The sequence below is a fragment of the Gossypium arboreum genome, chromosome 8 (assembly GCF_025698485.1).
Source record: "Gossypium arboreum isolate Shixiya-1 chromosome 8, ASM2569848v2, whole genome shotgun sequence".
In the NCBI taxonomy this organism is placed as follows: domain Eukaryota; kingdom Viridiplantae; phylum Streptophyta; class Magnoliopsida; order Malvales; family Malvaceae; genus Gossypium; species Gossypium arboreum.
Window position 1 is genome coordinate 9,366,637 of NC_069077.1, and position 20,493 is coordinate 9,387,129.

The 20,493-nt window shown below is 33.2% G+C and overlaps 5 protein-coding genes across 6 annotated transcripts; 1 reads left to right on the forward strand and 4 right to left on the reverse strand.

Annotated features, from left to right (window-relative positions):
• Positions 1-709: 709 nt before the first annotated feature.
• Positions 710-4,366, forward strand: LOC108469950 (AT-hook motif nuclear-localized protein 5). The gene is made up of 5 exons (XM_017771083.2): positions 710-1,807; positions 2,224-2,291; positions 2,754-2,885; positions 3,507-3,665; positions 3,815-4,366. The coding sequence occupies exons 1-5, from the start codon at positions 1,369-1,371 to the stop codon at positions 4,040-4,042; spliced, it is 1,026 nt and encodes a 341-aa protein (XP_017626572.1). The 5' UTR covers positions 710-1,368; the 3' UTR covers positions 4,043-4,366.
• A 327-nt stretch (positions 4,367-4,693) lies between these two features.
• Positions 4,694-6,568, reverse strand: LOC108470156 (probable phospholipid hydroperoxide glutathione peroxidase). The gene is made up of 6 exons (XM_017771403.2): positions 6,319-6,568; positions 6,141-6,217; positions 5,968-6,029; positions 5,568-5,686; positions 5,079-5,246; positions 4,694-4,902 (listed from the first exon to the last, which is right to left on the reverse strand). The coding sequence occupies exons 1-6, from the start codon at positions 6,364-6,366 to the stop codon at positions 4,876-4,878; spliced, it is 501 nt and encodes a 166-aa protein (XP_017626892.1). The 5' UTR covers positions 6,367-6,568; the 3' UTR covers positions 4,694-4,875.
• Positions 6,569-9,909: 3,341 nt separating this feature from the next.
• LOC108469388 (probable xyloglucan galactosyltransferase GT20) lies at positions 9,910-11,608 on the reverse strand. Its single transcript, XM_017770278.2, has one exon. The coding sequence runs from the start codon at positions 11,606-11,608 to the stop codon at positions 10,001-10,003; it is 1,608 nt and encodes a 535-aa protein (XP_017625767.2). The 3' UTR covers positions 9,910-10,000.
• A 1,271-nt stretch (positions 11,609-12,879) lies between these two features.
• LOC108468385 (glutathione S-transferase T1-like) lies at positions 12,880-13,917 on the reverse strand. Its single transcript, XM_053031637.1, has 2 exons — positions 13,655-13,917; positions 12,880-13,253 (listed from the first exon to the last, which is right to left on the reverse strand). The coding sequence occupies exons 1-2, from the start codon at positions 13,874-13,876 to the stop codon at positions 13,041-13,043; spliced, it is 435 nt and encodes a 144-aa protein (XP_052887597.1). The 5' UTR covers positions 13,877-13,917; the 3' UTR covers positions 12,880-13,040.
• Positions 13,918-15,679: 1,762 nt separating this feature from the next.
• On the reverse strand, positions 15,680-18,515 carry LOC108468001 (glutathione S-transferase T1-like). Of its 2 annotated transcripts, XM_017768845.2 has the most exons (8): positions 18,367-18,515; positions 18,167-18,275; positions 18,003-18,076; positions 17,861-17,921; positions 17,710-17,763; positions 16,915-16,994; positions 16,375-16,580; positions 15,680-16,061 (listed from the first exon to the last, which is right to left on the reverse strand). In XM_017768845.2, the coding sequence occupies exons 2-8, from the start codon at positions 18,229-18,231 to the stop codon at positions 15,849-15,851; spliced, it is 753 nt and encodes a 250-aa protein (XP_017624334.1). In that variant the 5' UTR covers positions 18,232-18,275; positions 18,367-18,515; the 3' UTR covers positions 15,680-15,848. The 2 variants fall into 2 exon arrangements, with proteins under 2 accessions (XP_017624334.1, XP_017624335.1); XM_017768846.2 differs by lacking the exon at positions 18,367-18,515 and having other exon boundaries at positions 16,375-16,517; positions 18,167-18,360.
• Positions 18,516-20,493: the final 1,978 nt, after the last annotated feature.

Sequence of the window (20,493 nt, forward strand, 5' to 3'; positions counted from 1 at the left end):
ACTATTCACATACCTTTATCCTGAACCAACAACTAAATATCATCACAACCACAATAAAAACAAACAAAAATAAAAAGAAAGCAAATAAAAAAAATGGTAAAAAGTCTTGTGTTTTTGTAATGCCCAAACAATACAAAACAAAATCAAAGAAAACAAAATCTCTAAGTTCCAAATTTGTTTAGGAGTTACAGAGTTTCAAACGAGGAAGCTCAATCCAAAAAATTAAAGAAAAAGTCTCGTTGAGAAAAGGGACATATTTGAGTCAAGTCCCCATTCAATGATGGTGAACTAAGATCGAATAGTTTTTTAAGACATTTTAAAAAAAAGTTAAACCATAAAGTTGGAAGAGAAGAGAAAAAAAGTTAATTTAACGTGTTTTTTTTTGAAAGAAGAGGCCGAACGGTGACAAAATGACTGGAGTACTATTGTAGAGAAAAAAATTATAAATTTCAAATAATTTGATGAACAACTTATTACTTTTTAAAATTAAATAATTAAAGTGTAAATTTAATGTTAAGATTATCAATAGTGGATTAATGTCACATTCGATTATTAAATACCGAATTAATAAACTAAAGACTAATTTAGAATTTTCAAATAGTTGAGTGAAAGTAGTATAATTTACTTTTTATAAAATTATTAACTTGACTCTTCACTGAAAGAGTAAGAAAACGAACGAACCCCAAGGAAAGAATTTTATTTTAAAATGAAAATAAAAACAAAAAGCTCTTCAATTCTACATTTCTACATGATAGTCATACACCTTTAATTCAAAAAGATCTTAAATTTTGAAATAATTTTTTCTCTTTGTCTTTTCTTGCTTTGTTTCTGCCTCACTTTTCCAGTTGTTCTTCCATTTCTCTACTCAAAGCTTTAGGGCCCGTTTTCAAATCTAGGGTTTGTTTATTTCCTTGATGAGCTGAGTTCAGGGCTCTGAGTCTCAGTGCACCAACTTTTAAAAGTTCCCTACTTTGTTTGGTTCTTTAAGCTTTTCATACTCGGCATTATTTTTGTTACTGAATGCTTAGCTTTTTTCTAATCATGGGTTTTCTAGTAGTGAAAATCAACCTCTTAACTCTTGTTTCGTTTGCTTTTTGTTTAAATTCAAGCTTCTCGGGTCCTTAAATTTTTACTCATTTAGAAAAGGACCCTGAAAACCCCTGTTTTTGAACATCATTAGGTTTGCTGTAGAAGATTTAGGGTTTAGAAAGGCTTACTTGGGAAGCTATATTTTCTTGCTAAAACCTTTTTTTCCTCAAAATTTTCTATTTTTTTGGTGCTTCTTCTTTGTTACCATTTGAAGTTAAAAGGCTTTAAATACACAATTTTTCTTGTGTACCAATAAGCTAGTGTCTCAATAGTAAATGCATGGATGGGAGAGAAGCTATGGCATTATCAGGCGGGTCAGCTCCTTATTATATTCATAGAGGGGTTGGTGGGTCTAGTTCTGGTTCAGTAACACACACTGGTATAGCAGCATTTCATTCTCAACCTGGGTTCAGGCCTTTATCTAACCCTCCTGTTCAGCTTCAGTCTAATGTTGGATCAACCTTTACTGGGGAGCTTAAAAATGTCAGCTTTCCTCATGGAATTAACATGGATGCCTCCTCTGGGACGCCGCTGAGCGAGCCAGCAAAGAAGAAGAGAGGTAGACCTCGCAAATATGCGCCTGATGGGCAGGTTTCATTGGGGCTTTTGCCTATGTCTGCGAAGCCTAAGCCTTCATCAGGATCAGATGCTTCTGGTCCAAAAAGAAACCGAGGCCGGCCTCCTGGGACTGGAAGGAAGCAACAGTTAGCATCTCTAGGTTAGATTTTGCTGGATTTTGATGTTCAAATTAGAATGTAGCTAAGAGGCTTTGGTAGGAAACAATTATGTGTCTCTTTAGACTTTTATTTTATTGTCCTACTCAATGATCTGAAAGTTTTAGGCTTTAATTCATCTTTGATATGAACAATTATGCTATTTGTGTATTCACAGTTAATAGACCCTTATGATTCATTTTTTATAAATGAAAAAAGGTGTTCTCTTTTGGAAGGGATATGTTGCTTGTCCTTAGATTATACATACCCCTAATTCAGTGGTTGCCTTGCTTATACTTAGACTGTAAACATGATTTTGGAACTTAGTGCTCAATTAGAAGCTTATGTAACCACCTGTGTTGCAAATATATGCTACCTGGTTTCTGGGATCGTCTTTAAAGGTTTGGTTGTTTTTTTTTAGGTGAATGGATGAACAGTTCAGCAGGGCAGGCGTTTGCTCCTCATGTTGTCACCGTTGGAATTGGAGAAGTATGATACATCTTTCTAGTTCATCTCGCACTGAATACTCTTAAACTCAGATCAAAGTTAACTGCTTGTGCAGTTGTGGTTATATATATGGAGAGTAAAACATGTTCACCATCTGAAAGAAGGGCTGTTTGAGTGATATGAATTAGAAAAATATGATGAAGGGCACTATATTCATACGCACTCATGCTAATTCACTTGAGCAAAGTTTAGAGACAATACTTCACACTCTACCATGACCGTTTTACTACCTATAAACTGTGAGTGTGAGAGGTTGTCCCTGCTGTAAGTAAACATGAGCCCTTGAGAATTGGTTTATGATGAACATGAACACCCCATATATGGTTCAAATTAACATTAATGGGTTTACCCTAATATGATTAGTTGTGAATAGCATCTGCAATTTCCTAGGCATCTTGAACTAAATATTGATCTAGGAATTGCATCTGTATCTTCTTTTTTCAGGACATTGTAGCAAAAATGTTGTCCTTTTCGCAACAAAGACCAAGGGCTGTCTGCATCCTATCAGGCAGTGGTACAGTTTCCTCAGTAACCCTACGTCAGCCTGCATCATCTACTCCTACTGTGACATATGAGGTTGTGGCACTTGTGCTCCTTTTGATTTTTCCATTTTTTGTAAATGGTAAAATTTTGTATGCCATGACTTTTTGATGCCCAAATAAGTGAATAACTTACTAGCTTCTTTATTATTTCTTAGTATTGCACTTTGAAATGTGGAATATGACTGACGTGTTTTTACACTCTTGATTAAATACATTTTCCAAAATCAGAGCATAGTAGCCTTAATCATGTATTAATTTAGGCCTTTTTTTTGTCCTTTTTGTTGTGCAATAAAGTGATGTGATATATAGCTATGGTTATATGTCTATAGTACGTGTAAAAGTGAGGTTATATTACTTCTGTAGTATTTGAGTCCAGGATCTAGCTCCCAAAATATTTCTGCCCAGATGAACTTGCAACTTGATATGAAATTTTTACGTTGGTCCTGGGGCTTAAATAAATGGAGAGAACTTTTGGTTAAAGGTTGGCTTAGCTTGCAAACAAATTCAACTGCTTCAGTTTAACCTGACAGTATTAGCTTTAATCAAGTTTGGTATTCAATTAACTTTTCATTTTATGCACTTCATCCTTTCGAACCTTTAGTGATACTTGTGCAGCTTGGAGGAAACTTATTTGATATGTTTTAGCTTTTCTTAGGGCCGTTTTGAGATATTATGCTTGTCGGGTTCTTATTTGCTTGCTGAGGATGGAGGACCTCGCAATCGAACAGGTGGCATAAGTGCTTCTCTTTCTACTCCCGATGGTCAGGTCATAGGTGGTGGGGTTGCAACATTGATTGCATCAAGCCTAATTCAGGTATCCTTTGTGTTTTCTCAAAATTTTACTAACGGTTGTATGTTGGTGCTTATTTATGAGTTGTGATGTGTGAAGTAAGTCTATCTGTATGGCTCAACCCAGATGATGTTTGCATCTGAATTTTCTAATGCGTTGTGCATTTGCTTCAGCTAGTGGTATGCAGTTTTATTTATGGGGGATCAAAAACCAAGACCAAACAACCAGCTAGTCCTCAAGGCAGCAAGGAATCTGTACCCCAGTTCAGCCCTAAATCAATCATGCCTACCATTGCATCTTCAACTCAGAATTTCACTCCCCCTTCAATGAACATTTGGCCTGGTTCACGTCCGGTTGATCTGAGAAACCCTCACACTGATATTGACTTGACACGAGGATGATTGTACATATGTATTATTGTACATGTACTGAATCTTTGAGAGGTTGGAAAATTTTAAAATCTTTCCTATTCAGCCAACAGGAGCAAATGGGGTTTGTCCTAACCTAGATTGTAACATTCAACTGTGAGTTTTCTCAAGTTTGGCTGGGAAACTTGTTGTAAGATGTGTAGTTTGGAGTTAAAAAAGTAACATTGATCTGTAGTTGTAAGAGATGTCATTTTAAGGTTCAATGGTAATTCAAGCAAACAAAAGTTGCCATTTTTTTAGCCATTAGGTCGTGCTGTAATTTAAGTTGAAATGTCTGAAATTTGTGGTTTGGTACAACATTGCTCTCTGGTCACTTGAGTAAATTCTCTTCCTTAGAATTGAAATTATTAATTTAATTTTAAGTGCATTTAATCTTTTACTTTTAAGTAAAATGGTTAAGGTTAAATTAAGGAGTAAATTGATTTTTTGTTAAAAAATTTATTTATATTAGCATGAGATACATATGGGATGTCACATGTAATTTTTTAATTATTCTATTTTACACTACTATTTTTTAATAAAAAAATAAAATCCAATCCGAGATCTTCATGGTAGTTTTACCAATAAAATTTCGTTGCTAATAGCAAAATTAATTCAAGCATAAAGACAAACAAAGATGTGTACTTTTCCATGATGAATAAAATATTATAAAAGGTACAACTTCTAAATTGTAGTACAGTCTAACCCCATCATTAGGAGATGGGGGAAACATAAACAGAGATAGAATAGTTTTTTTTTTTATTCATAGGCATATCTAATTTATTGACTCTATGAGGTGATCAGCTAATCTCTTCCACTCATCAAATTCAAGCCAGCAGTTTCTTAATATCCTTCTGCAAATAGAAATAACAACCATTGGATGTTATATAACCCAATATGTGAAGATATTCAGTCTATAAATACAGAACTTATGTCAATTCCAGGGTTTAATTTCCCTTGGGATGTTCTCATTTCCACTTTCTCCTGTTACAACATCACTAGCAAAATACATGAAATTAACAGGACTTACCTCAATGCTAAGAGGAGAAGTAGTGGGAGCATAACGATCGAAGACATGGCCCTCCTTATCGACCAAGAACTTGGAAAAATTCCACTTGATGCTGTCCCCAAAAAGTCCACCTTTACTAGACTTGAGGAATTTGTATACGGGAGCAGCCTTCTCACCATTCACATCAACCTGTAATCAAATTAAACGACATTAAGGTCGGTTCTATAACACTGTAGAAGCAACAATCCCATGAGTAAACCAGAACACATGACATCATACAACTTCCTCAATTGATAATACTAATAATTTCATAATCTTAGTACAGCATTATAAAGGGCTTGATTTTGAGATAACTCTACACAGTAATTCACCTATTCCTAGTTCAACAGAGGAGTCTGTTTAAGATATTTGATTTTCAACCCTCTCAGTGTAAGCTAGAGTCAAAGCTTCCAAAGATATTAACCTACACTACAAGCAGTGCTTCCATTCATATGGCTAGAAGGTATATACCTTATCAAATATGGGGTATTCAGCTTTAAAGCGAGTGCAAGCAAACTCTAAGATTTGCTCATTGTTCCCTGGCTCCTGTCCTCCAAACTGGTTACATGGGAATGCAAGAATCTCAAAACCTGCACAAGACAGTAACAAGTAATATAATATAAAGTTAGGACAAATAGTAACAACTCAATTAATCAAGTGTCCTCATCGTTTTACGATCTGGGACTAAGTCTGAACCTAATCCTGTTTGGTCAGGATGTTATTCAAGTAAAGCCCTCCTGACAACTTGGTCTAAATGCCTGAAAATTTCATTTCCACTTTTTCCAACCACAAGAACCTCTTGGAATATATTATATATAAAAAAATAATATACATATATATGTATAAAGCCAAAAAGATGCCAAAAACAAACCTTGATCTTTATATTGCTCATACAATTTACTTAGCTCAGTGTAGTTGGAATTGGTCAAGCCACTGCATCAACATTTAAGCAGCAAAAGTAAAAACTATGTCTAGATACTACTAATTAAAAAATGATTAATAATGGACAATAGGGGGAAAAAACCCTCCAAAATTGAAATTTACCATTGTGATGCAACATTGACAATCAACAAAACCTTGCCCTTGTAAATACTTAAATCAACATCATTCCCTCTTGCATCCTGAACATCCAAAATACAAAAACAAAACCCAGTGAGATAAATGAAAGACAAATTAAATTTAATCAATGGGGGTATAAATTTGAATTAAACCCAAAACCAACCTTAACAGTGAAATCATGAACTGATCCCTTAGAAGATTGAGAAGCCATAACAGCGGAATCAGGCGAAAAACAAAAAAGGGTTTTGCTTGGAACTCAGTATAAGAGAAGCAAAAGAAGAGCAACTATATCAAGATTTAATTTATTTATTTTTTAAACGAGGCTAATACAAGTTGAAAAGGGAACCATGAAGCGTAATTTATAGGATTTTGAGCCGACGGTCAAAACGTCGTGTGGGTATTGCGTTTTTATGACCGTGAAGGCAAAATTTACAACGTGGAATTTTCATATGTTCCCACATCGGATAGATAAATTGGGGCCGTATTTGCATCAGGGACTACGTCATGGGGCGCCTCTTTTCCTTGTTTTGGAGTTTTGGGCGTGTGAACGGAACATTTTGCGCTTTGCCCATTTCTCAATTGGTTAAACAGTTGCATTTCTTGGGTTTAAAATTTGTTATAATATACTATAAGTCTCAGTAGTTTTATAAATTCAGAATTTAATCCTTATACTTTTATTTTTAGAATTTAATTATTCTATTTTTCAGATTTCAAAATTAAAATCCAATTGTTAACATCTTAATTTTTTGTTAAATTTATTGATATGATATTTTGAAATTAAAAAAAACTCACTTGGTAGTCATGTAACTAAAAAATGACAATATAATGATATTAAATTTAACAAAAGAAATGTGTTAACAATTCAACTTGCTTTTCTAAATCTAAAAAGTAGAGGATTAAATTCCTTATAATAAAAGTAAGGGACTAAATTTCAAATATGCAAGGAATACAAAGACTTAAAGCATATATAATATATCTAATAAACCTTATAAGACACTTATCAACTCCCTAATCCTGCATTTAAAGTCAAAAACTCTATCGACATATTAACAAATATTTTCTATATATATATTATAATAATATAAGATTACGTAAAAGGGAACAGTTCTTATATGGCATAACTGATAAACACATTAATTTACATAATTCTTATGTTTAATTTGGTTTATTTCTGAATTAATCCCTGCTTAATTGGTGTTTTTTATGATTTAATCTTGTCAGGGATGTAATTGGTAAAAAACGAGCAAAAAGGGACCAAATTGAAAGACAAATCGTTGACTTGGGGCCAAATATAAAGATGGGAAGGCCAAGGATTTAACATCAATTTTGACTTTGTAAAAATCTAAAAAAAGAAGATATTATTTTGTTTTATTTAGTTTTATTATTTATTATTATTATTATTATTTTATTAATTTAGAATAGGCTATTTTTAATAACCCTATGTATATAAATAGGGCTTTTAGTTTTCTAGAAAAATCATCTTTTAATTTGTATTCTTTCTTCTACTTGGAATATAATTACTCTCTCTCTTGTATTTCTTTTTTCAATTTGGAGTTGGAATATTATTTCTTTTCTCTTCAATTTGACGTTGCATTTTGTAGCTTTGTATCCAATTTTTGTTTCTTTTCCACAATTGGGTCAATTGCTCCCCAAGACCCCTTTCCTTTCCAAAATTCCATCATCCTTCACACAAAGCCAAAATACAATTCACAACCTTCAAGCATGATTAAATTCATGCTACACTAAACCCCTTTCAGCTTTAAGCGGGTGTTAACCCCGTCAAAAACCCGTGAGTTACGAACCCGAGCTGTTTAACTCCCAATTTTCGATATTTATTGTTTCTCTGGATTAAGAGTATGACTTTGTCAACTTACAAAGTCAAGTCAATACTAAGTCAAAAAGGACGTCGTTTGAGTTAGTGTGGCTAGACGTACAGTTGGAATTCCGAAAGGATCGATTGTCTAATTGGTTTTTCGTGAACACATTGGCATGCCAAGTGGGGATTGCTATTTGGTTCCGTCAAGGGAAGTAGTAATCGGATTTAAATGTCCTGAACGTTTGAGGGCATTGGTTCAAGCTAGGCTCTTCTAGAACGCAAAGCTGCCGGAGTTCTAAATCACGAACGTTTCGTAGGTTGTTCGATCGGTAAGGGTTAGTTATAGGACGTTCCATAACTAATTTACATAAGAAAGAGTTGGTGTCCGAGGCGTCCTTGGTAGCTATAACTAGCTTATTGGAAAAGAGGAGTTCACCTAATTTTGAGGATCGGGTCAAAGACAGAAAAACCCGTGCTTAAGGCTGAGCTAAGTTTAATTGATTTTTCTTTAGATTACTTCGTTGTTTTTTTATTTAATCTTTTACTTTTTTACGTTTTTTTTGTGTTTATTTCAAGTTTCATATTTTATTCCCTCCCAAACATCGCGGGCACGACAACTGCCCAGACATAAATCTGGTCGAGAGATAAACAATTTTTAGTAAACCTAGTCTCTGTGGGATCGACCCTACTCCCTATACTGCTTTAATTTACAAATTAGATGTAGGTTTATATTGGTTGAATCGATACCCATCAATAACTTATAAATTATCATTTGTCACCATAATAATCTGCCACGTCTAATTGTTAACAATTTAAAAAAATTAATTCAAAACAAATTCAACTAATTTGGATAAAAAATTCCTTATGTTTTTGTCGATATCTCGACAAATTTCACAATATTAATGCATTTAAGCTTATTTTAGTTTTAATATATTATTACATGTCATATTTTTGTTGAATAAAATTAATAATTTTTATATGATTACAAGATTATGCATATATAAATGCAGTTTATTTTTACATAAATATTTTTGTGATATTTAACTTAAATAGTACACTCTCTAAACGTGCATATATTGAAATGTGCGAGGATATATACTCTAAAAATACAAAATTATAATTAATTATAATTCTATTTATAATTACATTAAATAAATTATAGGAAATACAAATTATAAAACAAATTAACACAAATATATGGTAAAATTTTAAACTTAAAATATTTTTTAAATAAAAACGCATTTTAATAGCATTGATTAAAGTAAATTTATATTTTGTCAAATCGTTAATTAATTCAAGAAAAAAATATAATATTAATGCACACAAATAATTTGTGCATCGTTGCGAGAATCCAAACTAATTTTAACATGGAAAATTTAGTTTTTGTTTTTAATTTATGAATTTAGACTTTTATTTTAATAATTAAAATTCAATGTGATATTGTTAAATAAATTTGTTTAATTAAATTATGATACATTTAAACAAAATGTTTGCAAAATTAAATATTAAATGATTGAAAGGTCAAATAAACAAATAAAAATGTTTAATCAAAGGTATAAAGTTTTCAATTAAGAATTTGGAGTTGCATATTGTTGTCGGTGTAAGAAAATGTAGGTTCGAGTGCGATGAGGTATGTTTATCCTCTTATCATCGATTGCACTTGAATTTTAATTAAATCAGAACCTAAAGAGATCTTGGAATTCAAGGTAGAGGGACCAAATTTTAAATCTGTAAAGAGTATAAGGAATAAGAGCAGAATTAAACCTTAAAAAGTTTGTCAAACTAATTATTTCATTTTGATTGAGCAGCTTTCGTTTTTCTAGAGTTTTCTAGAAAAAGATTCTCTATAGAAGGAAAAGCTAAGATATGTGGAGGAGAAACCATTGTTGAAATTGATTATTCTAAGCTACTTATAGATTTCCAAAATACACACTCATATTCGAAAATTGAAAGTGACATTGATTGATACAATTTACAGCTTGAAACTAAACAATTAGTGTTCATATTTGAACAAAAAAAGTGGATTCATTCATTCGATTTTGTTTACCCTTGCAAGCAAATTATTAATTGTTATGGAAAATGCATCCTGGAATTTTTCAAGCTGGGAATTTGAGTCTCCATATACTAAACCAGGCAATAATTCATAAACAATGTACCTTCTCATATCTTCTCTTTCCCTTATAGGAACCTTCATCAACTTTTCTATTATGTTCACCTTCATCTTTCTCACCTCTTCTTGTTCTATGAACACTGAGTATTTGCTATGATCTTCGGGTAAATGCCATGGATATTGGTAATAAGCTGTAAAAGGGTCGAAAAGTACCGGAATACAACCCGAAACAAGGGAATCGAATACGGATTTTCTCGTCGGGCTATCACCGGGAGGTTGTAAACAGAATTCGGAATCCATGAAGAGCTCAACGACTGATTCGGGTTGATCACATCCACCTGAACTACAATTCAGGAACCTACAATTGGTTCCTGAATTATTACATTGATTGATCAGTATTGACCTTATGTTTTGTGGTGCATCAGGCCTTTCTGCCCCTGCGAAACTGACTAGACTTGTGCGGTTCGATCGGATAATCTTGAGCTGCCATGTGATGATATCATCGTCTACATGGGGATGAAAGTACGTAGGATGCGGGATACCGATGTCGTTTACGTGCCACGGTTGACGTTCGATTAACAACTTAATTGATTTCTGCAGTTGATCAAGCTCTAAAAATCGAGTACCCCATGATGAAACATCTTCATTTTTTCTTCTGAAATCCCATGAAATTTTACCCAACACAAACACATGATCTTTCCCAGAGTTTTTTTGCCATGATTCCTTGTTTTCAAGCCATTTAACAAGTTCCAACCCCAAGGTGTCTTTAACATCATTAGACACATTTTTGAAGTGCCATCTCAAGATATCTAACCCACCATAAAATGGTACATAAAACAGCTTTGCCTCATTTTCATTGTAAACTCTACAAGTATGTTTTAATGCCCTTGTGTGAAATATCAACTCCAAGGCATATTGATGAGTATGATACCATCCTTTTCCAAGCTTTACTAGAGGTTCTCCCATGGCTTCATTGTTGAAGTACTTACAAAAATTTGTCCATGGAATCATATCTCCACATTGACCTACCAAGTCCTTATTGAACTTTGATGGCAAATCATACACATAAATCCCTTTCCCATCACATGATGTTACATGATTTTTATTTGATATCCATGATCTTTGAACTTGTAGCTGCTGTTCAACAACCTTGACAGCAAACGCAACTTCCCCATCACTGCCATTGTTGACGATCGGGTCCGGAACTTCCTGGACAATATCGACTACCTCTTTGATACCGGTGCTAATATTGTTGCTCAAAGCTGGAATTGGAATTTCAAAGTTGGGTTGGGTACCTGCAGAGAGACAGTAAAGATTGTTGAGTTTCCGCGACGACACGCATACGTGAACGAATTTGCCGGAGATGATGGTGGTGGAAGATGACCAAAGGAAAATAAGGATTAATAGAAAGATTGCAAGAGGGATACGGTTTAGAATTTTGAACAAAAGCGTATCAGAAAACTGATGGTGTTTTGTTTCTAACTTTTTGGATGGTTTAGACTTCTTTTTGGACATTGGGATTGCCATGTCTGATGGATTTTGTGTCTGTTCATTGCTTTGTTTCAGGTTTTTCTAGTGGGAGAAATCTGCATATACATGGCTGCACGTATAATGGTTGGTTCCAAAATTGCATGCACGTTTGTCTTGCATAATGATCATTAGGTGGTGCTACATTCATTGATTGACCAATTTATAAAAATATTTGTCCAAAAAAACATATGCTTCATGCAATGTCAATGAAATGAATATGACAGCCATGCAGCTGAGGTTTTGATTTAAATATTTGTTGATGATTGATAGTATAGACGATGGTTAGGATTTTTATAGCTTTTTTAATGGTTGAAAATGAGTTGTTCTACAGGCATTTTGGATGCTTCATAAGGCCTTCATAGAGAGAGAACTGCTAGTGGTATGGGAAATAAATTATGATGCAAAACTCTATTGAGATTAAATCAAAATAGTATTTTACAATCCTAATAAAGAGGTAATTAAATAACATTATAGGATAATACAAGAAGTTAACATACAATCATACTTTAAAGAAACAGAGAAAACTCCAAACCTGTTTAGAGTTTAAATCAAGTTAATCAATATGGCATGGATAAGCACACTATTTTTCTATTGAAACTAATATACCATTATTGATTTGTTTTGATATTTTGTTTCAAATTTTTAATATTTTTAAAAATATTTACTATATGTATATAAAAATCATTATTCAATAAATTAAAAAAATCATAATATCAACACAAACATTAAATAATAAGATTATCCAAGATAGTCATCCCATACTATACCTATATGGTGGAAGTTCTATACAAACATGAAGCTACGTTTGAGAAGTTTTAGGAATTTTATTTGTTATATAAATTCTTTATTTCTTTTAATATTTATTTATTATTATTTTCTTTAAATTTTAAACTTTAAACTTCGACAAACTTTAATGGTTAAAGTTTTAATAATCTTATATTTTTTTTTAGAATTATTCATGCACCAATCCATGCAAAATTTTCTAACTAATATATCTAGAATTGGGCAAGGGCTGCTACAAGCGGTACAAGCCAAAATTTTTATCGATGCAGAACAGAAACTTAATAGTTCTAATTTTCTATAAGAACGGTGCACGGCACACTAACCAATATGACGGGAACTTATGTGGAACCAACTATATTGATTTAAATCTCGACATCCAGACTGCAGAAGGAATGAACATGATTTAGAGATTTTTATTTTCGTTGAATCCTTCAATAAGTGTTTCAAAAACCCTTCATCCAAGCCAGATGACTTACAGCCAAAGTTTATTCCCATCATTTCCAATTTGTTCATACCAAGACAACACAAGAGCTGGGGAGAACCTGTTACAATTGTACAGTTGACAAACATCTAACTACATGATTCATTGTATAAATCATAAACCATCTGGTCTAAATGTTTTATGTTTATTCAGTTTTTTTTCACGTCACATTCTTGCACGCCACCACTGTTCGCTGACAGACACACCTCCATGATTTGCTTCCATTAACGGCTTATTTTTAAGTTTTTCTTTGACATTCATGAGGTTCTTATGCACGTCGCCAAAGTGAGGACTAATAGCATATCTTGTATGCTTAATCCACCGCTGAACTTTCTTGTATGGACCCAATAACCTATAACGATACTTCTCATTCAAAACCTGCACCCAAGATTATAACCATTGAAAAGGACCTCATTTTGATATAGTTATAAAGAATATGGAGGATATGGTCCTAAAAAGTGCACAATGGGGATATCAATGAAACAATTCCATTCCCCATGTACTGGGAAGAGGATAGAGGGAGCATATCATGTACAAACAATTGCACTACAATTAACCAATTAGAGCACAGGTAGGGTCCGTTAAAATACCATAAGCGGTGACCCCTACGTAATTCTTAATCGTGATTGGGTAGCTGAAGATTTTTAGTAAAAGTAATTGCAGATTAAATGTTCCCATCTACGGGGAGCACAATCGAATCTATATCATAGAAGACTATGTTCCACCCGAGAAATAATGACGACAATAAAGAATTCAGATGTGGGCAAAAATATCATTACCTCAAGTTGCATTAGCTCACAAACAAGGCTAAGATCAGCTATGGAGGGTTGATTCCCACCCAGCAAAAATGGACCATCACCCTTCAACCAAAAGGACTCTATCTCTGACAAAGATGAGACGAGAAATTTCTCAGCTTCATCAGCTGCTTGTTGATTCGATGGATAGCCAAGCGCGGGTAATATTGTAGTGTTAATAACATATGTACCTGAAATGAGAAGCATCAATTTCAAAAGCCATCTTTCACCCAAGAAATGGATCCATAACCACATAAACAACCATATTCCAATAGGAGGTATCAAAGCAACCTAGATAACTAAAGGAGAACTCCAGTTTACATGCCAAAGTACAAAATGGAAGAAATTTTAGCATCTTTGATAGTCCAATATTGTGATCAAGGTAAAGATGTGCACAGACTAATGCTTTAAATGCCTACCTAGATAGCATATTGTTATTTGCAATAGCATTGATCCACAAAGGGTAAGAACATATCATAGAACAAGAAAATTTGTAATGACCTGAATTTTTACAGTTATCGAAAAAGTGCATTTTTGGGTCTCCGTTTCTGAAAAATAGATTTGTAAATATTTATTAAAAATATTTACGAAGTTAAGAGAGTGATTAATTAAAGTTTAATGAAGTAAATTAGCTTAAATAAAGGATAATTAGATAAAAGGATTAAATTGAATAAAGTGTGAAAGTCTAATTATAGGATAAAGAAATTGAAAGGACTAAATAAGCAAATAAGCCAAATGAGTGCCAAGTGTATGGCAAAAATAAAATACATGTGTAATAAGTATTATACATACATTTGTAATACATGTATGTATTTACTTATTATTTAAGTAAATAATTAATGTATTTATTATTATTAAATTGATATTATATGATGAATAGATTAAATAAAGACAAGTGTATGGTAATGATTTGGTACAAATGTATTAATAAAAAATACATGCATTTGTAATATATGTATTTGATATTAAATGGATATTTATTATTTAGTGAAAGATATTTATTAAATAAATAATTATATTATAATATATTTATATGATAAATAAATGTATAATGACAAGTGTATGGTGAGGATGAAATACAAATGTAATAATATATGTGTGCCCAAGTGTAAAATAAATATTTGATATTAAGTAGATACTTAATAAAGTCATTATTATTATTGTTATTACATTATATATATATATATATATATATATATATATATATAAAAAGTAAAACAAAAGAAAAGAGAAAAAGAAAAAGAAACAGAGAAGGAGACGAAACAGGGGAAAGAAAGGAAGGAAAGAAAAATAAAAGGAAAATGGGGGTTTTTGAAGCCTTAAGCTTTACTAGGTAAGTCAATTTGATCCCTTTTCTTACAATTTTGATGTTTATGGAATTCTAGAGAAGAGTACTACATGAATTATATCAAAAGTTAGGAAGTTAATGAATTTTTATGTGTTGATTAAGTTGAACAAAAAGATGAATTAAGGACTAAATTGATAGAAATTCAAGTTAGAAATGAAATAAGGATTGAATTGTAAAGTGATTCATAAGTTTTATGCTTTAAGGACTAAATTGAAAGAATTTCAAAATTAGGTCATTGGTTCAAGTGATAAATTTGTGTGGACATGAGGTTTTGGATTTTTTTTTGTATTTGTAAATCTTTCTCCCTTCTTCATTGTAATGTAATTATTCACTTTTAATAATAATAAAAAAGTACTGGTACCAAAGTGAAGCCTAACTATCAAGGGACTAAGTACAAGCCAAGTTCTTTGTATTTGTAAACCTTTCTCCCTTCCTCGTTGTAATGTAATTATTCACTTTTAATAAATAAATAAAAAATACTGGTACCAAAGTGAATCCTAATCGTCAAGGGCCTAAGTACAAGCCAAAAATTTTATAGATGCAGAACAAGTTAGTAGTTCTAGTTTTCTACTAGAACGGTGAATAGCATACTAACCAATATGACCGAAATTAAGTGAAGCCAAGATTTAAATCTCGACATCCAGACTGCAGAAGGAATGAACTTGATTTAAAGATTTTTATTTTCGTTAAAACCTTCAATAAATGTTTCAAAAACCCTTCATCCAAGCCAGATGACTTACAACAATAGTTTCTTCCTTCCATTTCCAATTTATTCATACCAAGACAACACAAAAGCTAGGGAATCCGTGATTTATTCAGTTTTTTTTCACGTCACATTCTTGAACGCCATCGCTTTTCGATGTCACGCGCACCTCCATGATTTGCTTCCATTAACGGCTTATTTGTTAGTTTTTCTTTGACTTTCATGAGGATAATATGGACGTTGTCAAAGTGAGGACTCGTAGCATTCCTTGTATGCTTAATCCACTGCTGAACTTTCTTGTATGGACCAAAGAACCTATCACGATCCTTCTCATCCAAAACCTGCACCCAAGAGTATAACTATTGAAAAGGACCTCATTTTCATATGGTTATAGAGGATATGGTCCTAAAAAGTGCACAATGGGGATATCAATGAAACAATCTCATTCCCCATGTACTGGGAAAAGGATAGAGGGAGCATATCACATACAAACAATTGCACTACAATTAACCAAGTAGAACACAAGTAGGGTCCATTTAAATACCATAAGTGGTGACCCCTACTTAATTCTTAACCGTGATTGGGTAGTTGGAGATTTGTACTAAAAGCATTGACGACAATAAAGAATTCAGATGTGGGCAAAAATATCATTACCTCAAGTTGCATTAGCTCACAAACAAGGCTAAGATCAGCTATGGAGGGCTGATTCCCACCCAGCAAAAACGGCCCATCACCCTTCAACCAAAAGGATTCTATCTTTGACAAAGATGAGAAGAGAAGTTTCTCAGCTTCAGCAGCTGCTTGTTGATTCGATGGATGGCCAAGCGTGGGCAATATTGTAGTGTTAGTAACATATGTATCTGAAATGAGAAGCATCAATTTCAAAAGCCATCTTTCACCCAAGAAATGGATCCATAACCACATAAACAACCATATTCCAATAGGAGGAATCAAAGCAACCTAGATAACTAAAGGTGAATTCCAGTTTACATGCCAAAGTACAAAATGGAAGAAATTTTAGCATCTCTGATAGTCCAATATTGTGATTAAGGTAAAGATGTGCACAGACTTATGCTTTAAATGCCTACCTAGATAGCATATTGTTATTTGCAATAGCATTGATCCACAAAGGGTAAAAACATATCATAGAACAAGAAAATTAGTATGATTCCTTTGAGGGGTTAATCTATACACCTGCAGCACGACGTAAGTTGGAGTGATGCCAATACAACACTGAATGTATCTTACTTCTCTTGAAAAGATCAGCTGGATACCTTTAAAAACGAACATCAAATTTGTTAATAAATGTACTATACATACTCAAACCAAAAGTGAAATGTGCCCAAATATATTGATATCCAGTGACGAGAATTGCACAAGTATAAACACAAAAGTAACCTATAGTACATAGACATCGGCCCTTAAAAGTTGGTTGTGTAGTGAAATCCTTCAAACATTAACACCATAGAACACTGTGCCAGGGAACAGTTATATGGCACTGTAAATATAGTATACAGAAGCTGGAAATGGAACTCCAATAGCCCTAAACTGTTGGCGTTTATCAGCAGCAAAAGAAGAAGACAGGACAAAGAACAAAGCAGCAAGAAATAATTTACTTGCTCACAATCGTGCAGCAAGGACTGAAAAACTGATTTTCATTGCCAATGAACAAAGCATAACATGTTTCTTATAGTCAATTAACTTACCAAACACAACTACTACCACTCAGCCTAGTAACTTGTGAAACATTGCTTGTACACTCAAACAAGCCAACTAAACACATCATTCTGCTACCTAAACACATCAAGCTGTCATCAAGCTTGTTCATTTTCAACCAAATTAAATTACAATATAACTAAACAAACAACTTGCTATTGCAGCAAGCATACAAGCTACATGCACTTCAAAAAAATCATCACAGCAGCATGGTTGGCCACTTTTCAACATAAACACACAAGAAAAACCAAAAGAGAAAGAGAAAGCACTTACCAATGATCTGCAACTCCAGGAAACGCACAAGCAAGATATATAAGAATGGAGTGGCTGCAATTAATAAATTAACTAAGAATTTATGGAAACTTTGACTGTGTAAAAAGAATCACATTTATAGGGGAAGGAAAGTAAAATCCTCTTTAAATACCTCTCAAACAACTTAAATTTTCCGTCAACAATGGCAGGCAGCTGTTTCATGGGATTGATTTCTGCAACAACAAAACACGAGTGAAATTATTAATGAGAAATTGGAGTATAATTTCAGTAATGAAATATGATTTAAGGAGTACCAGCAAATTCAGGAGTCAAATGCTCTCTCTTTGAGATATCTACCTTGAGCTCCGTATAATCTATACCATTTACCCTATAATTATCCAAAAAAAGAAAAATGAAGGAAATGAAGCGAAATTATAAAAGCGAAACAGGCGTTGAAAAAAATTAAAGTGAGAATTACTTGCAGAAGATGATGACAGCGCGAGATGGTTGGGACATTCGATCAGCATACACTTCCAGCTTCATTTTTCCCTTTCTACTTTGTCCTTCCTTCCCTGCTTCTCTTTTGGCTGTTGATTACCAAAGCTCAAATTTTAATTAATATCTCCAGTAATTAATTTAAAGAAAATTGAAATAAAATACTAAGAATTTGCGCCAAACCATAATTGAAAAGAATAAAATTTAAAAAACTCCTCCTTTAGCATTTAACCGTAAAATTTAAAATCCAAGTCAACTATCAAAAAGAAATCAAAAATATAAACGAAAGTCCAATCTTTTAAATTTATACTACGCAAGTTGGAGAACAAGACAAGGTGGAATGAGGGTTTTTATTATTTATAAAATTTATTCTATTTTTATAATTTTATTTAAGAATTTAATTTTTTTATTTCAAAATATCACATTAACAATATTAACAATATTAAAAATTGAACTTAAAATTTAATTAATTTACCTAAAAAGGACCATTTCGAAACATATTTACAGAAATGGGCCGATTACAGTATTATTTACTGGCAATGGCCGGTTTTGGCAAAACACTCTTACGTGGACGCGTTTTAGGGAAAAATTCCAGCAAATCGCGCCCCTAGGAGAGTGTTTTTGCCACGTCAGCCAAAAACGCGCTGACGAGGACACGCTTTGCTAACGTTGCAAAAACGCTTCCCTATGAGTGCGTTTTGCTCTGTGTTTTTATAGGTTAGGGATTTTTTGCATATTTAGTCCCTAAAGTTTTTTAGGATTTTTAATAATAGGGTTTTACTAAAATAAGTTAGGATTTAGGGTTTAGGTTTTTGTTAAAATAAGATAGAGTTTAGGGTTTTAATAGATTTTAAAAATAAATTAGGATTTAGTGTTATTTTATAAAAATATTTAAATTAAGGTTTATGATTTTTCTGCAGTAGTTCCTGAAAAAATAATTTTGAGAAGATGTTTCTGAACAAATAGTGTCAAAAACACCTCAAGGAAGATGTAATGTCAGCAAAATTTCTGAAAAAAGCTCCCACATAGATGTCATTTTTCTACAATAATTCTTGAAAAAATAATTTTGAGAAGACGTTTTTGAACAAATAGTGTCAACAACGCTTCAAGCAGGATGCAATGTCATCAAAATTTCTGAAAAAAGCTCCTACGTAGAAGCTCTTTTTCTACAGTAATTCCTGAAAAAATAATTTTGAGAAGATGTTTCTGAACAAATAGTATCAGAAACACTTCAAGCAGGATGTAATGTTAGCAAAATTTCTGAAAAATGCTCCAATGTGAACTCTCTTTTTCTACAGTAGTTCATGCTTGGCCTTAGGCTATAAACAAGGCAAATTTCATTCTAAGGTTGCATAAGTTACAGTAAGAAATATTAGAGAGATTAAGCAGAATAGAAGTTGAAGATGAGTGAACGTATTAGTGTTGTTATTTACTATGATGGTGAGGTCTGTGACACCAAGAATGGTGTTGTTTTTTATCAGAGAACACAACGCGAATTGTTTTTAACCAGAGTATAGATTTTACAGAATTTCGTAAAAGAATTAGGCGTAAAATCTTCGGAACAATGCCAAGTAGGGTTTCTTCTATTAAGTATCAATTTTGTACTTCGATTGATCCTGTGACATATGACTCATTTGATATCAAAGGTGGTCGTAGCTTTGAGGTGATAGTCTAGACTCATCTCGCTAATGGATCACCCTATCTTGAGCTATATGTTCAATTTTCATCGCCAAATGAAACATTTGCGACTTCAACATCAATTGCTAATCGAGAAGAATACACGACCCCTAACTGACACTCCATTAGTAGGAGGCAGAAAACGGGAGCACCCGTGTTTAGTGGCAGTATGGAAAATACAACTCCGGCACGACATTCAGTTAGTGGATGGGACATGCACATCGGTGGGTCGATGTTCGATACTGGAAATACGTATTGGGGAATGACATCAACTTCTAGTGGTTGACAATCCACATCTGATTAGAGACGTTACGAAACGTCCACAATAAGGGATGATGTACTCCCTACGATATCCACCAGCTAGGGGACCTCGTACGTTACAAATGATGGTGGGTTAGATGATGAGTTCCAATGTGAACCCACCTCGAGAGCCTGACCCCGATAGTGCAGAAGTTGCATTTCTGAACCGGAGTCTGTTCCATCCGAACTTGAAGACGTTGAAAGGGGTTCATGTACAAGCCCATTTTTGCCTGGGCTCGTAAAACAACAAACCAAACAGACCCAGGCCCATTAAAACCCTAACCCAAAACAATGTAGCCCAAACAAAAAACAACAAAAAAAAAATCAAAATTT

Bases quoted from the DNA above. Each gene is read 5' to 3' on its own strand.
- LOC108468001 (XM_017768845.2), bottom strand. From the start codon at position 18,231: ATGAAGCTGGAAGTGTATGCTGATCGAATGTCCCAACCATCTCGCGCT. The intron at 17,764-17,860 runs GTATTTAAAGAG...TATTAATTGCAG, and splicing joins AAATTTAAGTTGTTTGAGAG to CCACTCCATTCTTATATATC. The intron at 16,062-16,374 runs GTAATGATATTT...TCTTGGGTGCAG, and splicing joins GTGAGCTAATGCAACTTGAG to GTTTTGGATGAGAAGGATCG.
- LOC108468385 (XM_053031637.1), bottom strand. From the start codon at position 13,876: ATGCTTCTCATTTCAGGTACATATGTTATTAACACTACAATATTACCC. The intron at 13,254-13,654 runs GTAATGATATTT...TCTTGGGTGCAG, and splicing joins GTGAGCTAATGCAACTTGAG to GTTTTGAATGAGAAGTATCG.
- LOC108469388 (XM_017770278.2), bottom strand. From the start codon at position 11,608: ATGGCAATCCCAATGTCCAAAAAGAAGTCTAAACCATCCAAAAAGTTA.
- LOC108470156 (XM_017771403.2), bottom strand. From the start codon at position 6,366: ATGGCTTCTCAATCTTCTAAGGGATCAGTTCATGATTTCACTGTTAAG. The intron at 6,030-6,140 runs GTAAATTTCAAT...ATGTTGATGCAG, and splicing joins GTCAATGTTGCATCACAATG to TGGCTTGACCAATTCCAACT. The intron at 4,903-5,078 runs GTAAGTCCTGTT...TTCTATTTGCAG, and splicing joins CTTCTCCTCTTAGCATTGAG to AAGGATATTAAGAAACTGCT.
- LOC108469950 (XM_017771083.2), top strand. From the start codon at position 1,369: ATGGATGGGAGAGAAGCTATGGCATTATCAGGCGGGTCAGCTCCTTAT. The intron at 1,808-2,223 runs GTTAGATTTTGC...GTTTTTTTTTAG, and splicing joins GCAACAGTTAGCATCTCTAG to GTGAATGGATGAACAGTTCA. The intron at 2,292-2,753 runs GTATGATACATC...TTCTTTTTTCAG, and splicing joins TCACCGTTGGAATTGGAGAA to GACATTGTAGCAAAAATGTT.